The following is a 3,131-nucleotide window of genomic DNA, read 5'->3' as shown; positions in this document are numbered from 1 at the left end:
CCCAGTGAAGAAATCCTCACACTAATCTACTTACCTCTGCCGAGAGTCTGCAAGCTGCTGTGACTTTGTACGTGCTTTGCATAAATTTGCACAGAATTCTCTACCTTCGTGATTGTTACTCTCCAGGAATTATGCTCTGAATTTCCTAATATTCTTCGGCTACCTCTCCTCTGCTCTTGTTGTTGTTTAGTTGCTAAGTCATGTCCAACTCTGCAATCTCATGGACTGTAGCCCACCAGGCTCCTCTGTCCATGGGATTTCCTAGGCAAGAATACAGGAGTAATTTGCCATTTCCTTCTCCAGGGGAACTTCCTGACCCAGGGAACAAATTTGCATCTCCTGCATTGGCAGTCCTTGGCATGTAGATTCTTTATCTCTGAGCCACCAGGAAATCCCCCTGTTGCTCTAGCATGTACAGATGTCTCTGAGCTTGGGTGATGAGTATAGGCCATGAAAATCCATATTGCAGCAGATGGTGAGAGCAACTATTTATGGTCTTGAAGTAGATTCACCCTACCATCAATCACTAATATCTATTTCCCTTCCATTCAGAGTTCTAACTAGCTCCCTAGAAGAGAGTTGATCCTTCCATCAGCAATGCCCAACAGATGGCAACATATGATTTTTTTTCCCACAAAACTTTTCTCCTGCTTTTAAATTTTGGAATTTCTGGTCTTACATGGTTTATATTGCAGTGTCACTGTGACAATCATATATGTTCCATTTTATCAGTCTCATGAATACTCTTACTTATTTCAGAAGTGTAAAATTGGTCACAGTTATTGTGTATCTTTAATTTTTAAAGCTAAAAGATGCTCAAAACCATTATTGCTATAAAAAGCATTGGATGATACTTATGATCTTAAGTAACATAATCCCCAGTTATAATGTTTCATATGAATGCATTAGGCTTTGTGTTTTTGAGATTTACTTTAAAAATTAGTTGATATTAGCATACTTGGATAAATAGAAGTGTCTAGTTTAAGACCCTCTTCCTTACTGTGAGAGAAGTCATTTTGGCAACCTGTAATTTGGTTAATTACAAAGTATCTTGATATTTTAAGTTATGAATTATAGCCAGGCTATACTCTATAGCTAGTAACATGTACCCAACCAGAGGCCCATGTATAGAAAGAAATGACACAGTTCAACTGACTAGCCTGAAAACCCAAGCATCAGCAATAACAACAAACTCTTAGGGTATCTGGGTTTTTAGAAGGTCTATCTCTGATCAGTGCTTAGATTTCAGTATCTTATGTAGCCTCTTACGAATCTCCTTAGTCTTAATGGAATAGATAATTGGATTGAGCATTGGAGGCACAAAGAGATATACTAGGGACATGAACTTGTGCACATACTCAGGGGCATGCTTCCCAAATCGATGCGCCATGGACACACTAACCATGGGCACGTAGAAAATGAGCACAGCACACATGTGTGACACACATGTGTTGAGTGTCTTAAGTCTCTCTTCCTGGGAGGCGATGGCCAGCACAGAGTGTAATATGAGCACATAGGAAAGGAGGATGAGCACTGAGTCTACACCAAAGGCAGAGACGACAATGAACAAGCCATACATGCTGTTGATGGTGGTATCTCCACAGGGCAGGCGGATCAGGTCTGGGTGCAAGCAGTAGGAGTGGGTCAGTATGTTGTCTTTACAGAAAGGCAATCTCTTCAGAAGGAAAGGCAGTGGGAAGACCATGCAGAAGCTGCGGATGATGATGGATATGCCGGTGTGAGCCACACGGGTATCAGTGAGCACTGTAGAATAATGCAAGGGGTTACAGATGGCCACATAGCGGTCAAAACTCATGGCCAGCAAGATTCCAGACTCTGTCCAGGAGAAAAAGTGAATGAAGAACATCTGAATCAGGCAGGCATCAAAGGCAGTCTCTGGTGCGTGAAAGCACAAGGTAGCCAGTATAGTGGGCAAGGTAGAAAAAGACACACCCAGGTCATTGACAGACAGCAGAGATAGGAAGTAGTACATTGGCTGGTGCAAGCTCTGCTCCTCCTTTATGATGAAGAGAATGAGGCTGTTTCCCAGAATGGAGACAGCATACAGCAGCAAGAGGAGGGCTGCTAACCAATGCTCCAGTCCCTCCATCTCTGGGAAGCCTGTTAAGGTGAAGCTGGTCACGCTCGAGATGTTAGTTTCAAAACTTCCCATGGAGTCCCTGAGTATCTTTTGGAGAAACACAATCAGAGTAAAGTGAGGTCAGACAATGGAAAGAATGGTCACTGTCCAGAATGGAAGGGACAAGGCTACTTAGATTGAACACCAAAGATCATGAAAAATTAGAAGGAAGCAAGCTAGGTATCATTGCTCACATCTCAGGCCTTCTGCCATCTGATCATTTCTATAGTTGGGTCATGGGCTCCAATTCCTTCCCCACAAAAATCCTTTGAGTCTATTTTGAACACTGTATCATATTCTTCCTGTTTCTGTATTCTTTGCAGAAATATTAAAATCTTTCTCCAGTAGTAGAAAATGATTTAGCCCTTTCTCTCCAAGTTCTAGCCACTACCTTCTTCAAGAAGTGAAGTACAGTATACCCTCCCCAGCGCCTTATCTTAGTGCTCTCCACTTACTCATGAATCTCCGTGTATGCAGGGCTAACATTTTCATCTGTACTCTGAGCTGTGTCTTTTCTCCTGCCTACACTGCAGGATCTCACTCCAGCTCTCCATCCTATCTTTGTCGCTTGAGCTCCTCTCTTATTCACCAAGGATCCAGAGCCTCATGCTCATCCATTCCTGATTGCTCTGGATTTTTCTATCTTGCACATTTATGTGTTTTCCTCTGTTTAGATTAAGGATTCTCAAACTGTGCGTATGCTAGATTCACCCAAGGAGCTTTTAAAAAAACTCCTTTGTCTGGACCCCAATAATACCAATTCAATCCAAATCTCTAGCAGTTGGATTCAAGAATCAATACATTAAAAAAAAAAAAAAAAAAAAAACTACCCAGGAAATTCCAATGCAAAGTAAAGTTTGAGAATCAGAGGTTTAGATTATTTCCCATCCAAAACCAACTTCTTTCTTATTGAGGATCAGTTTCAGGATATACAGTCAAAGAAAATAAATAACAACAACAAAAATTGCTTTATTGCCCCCACATATTCTGC

General features: G+C 41.5%; 1 protein-coding gene across 1 annotated transcript; it reads right to left on the bottom strand.

Moving 5' to 3' along the window:
* Positions 1–1,283: 1,283 nt before the first annotated feature.
* Positions 1,284–2,801, bottom strand: LOC617817 (olfactory receptor 51I2). The gene is given in 2 exon segments (XM_059875046.1): positions 1,284–1,337; positions 1,340–2,801. Coding segments are annotated over 2 exon segments (888 nt in total). The 5' UTR covers positions 2,174–2,801.
* Positions 2,802–3,131: the final 330 nt, after the last annotated feature.

This window comes from Bos taurus, chromosome 15 (genome assembly GCF_002263795.3).
Source record: "Bos taurus isolate L1 Dominette 01449 registration number 42190680 breed Hereford chromosome 15, ARS-UCD2.0, whole genome shotgun sequence".
Lineage (NCBI taxonomy): Eukaryota > Metazoa > Chordata > Mammalia > Artiodactyla > Bovidae > Bos > Bos taurus.
This window is presented reverse-complemented; position numbering and strand designations above follow the sequence as displayed.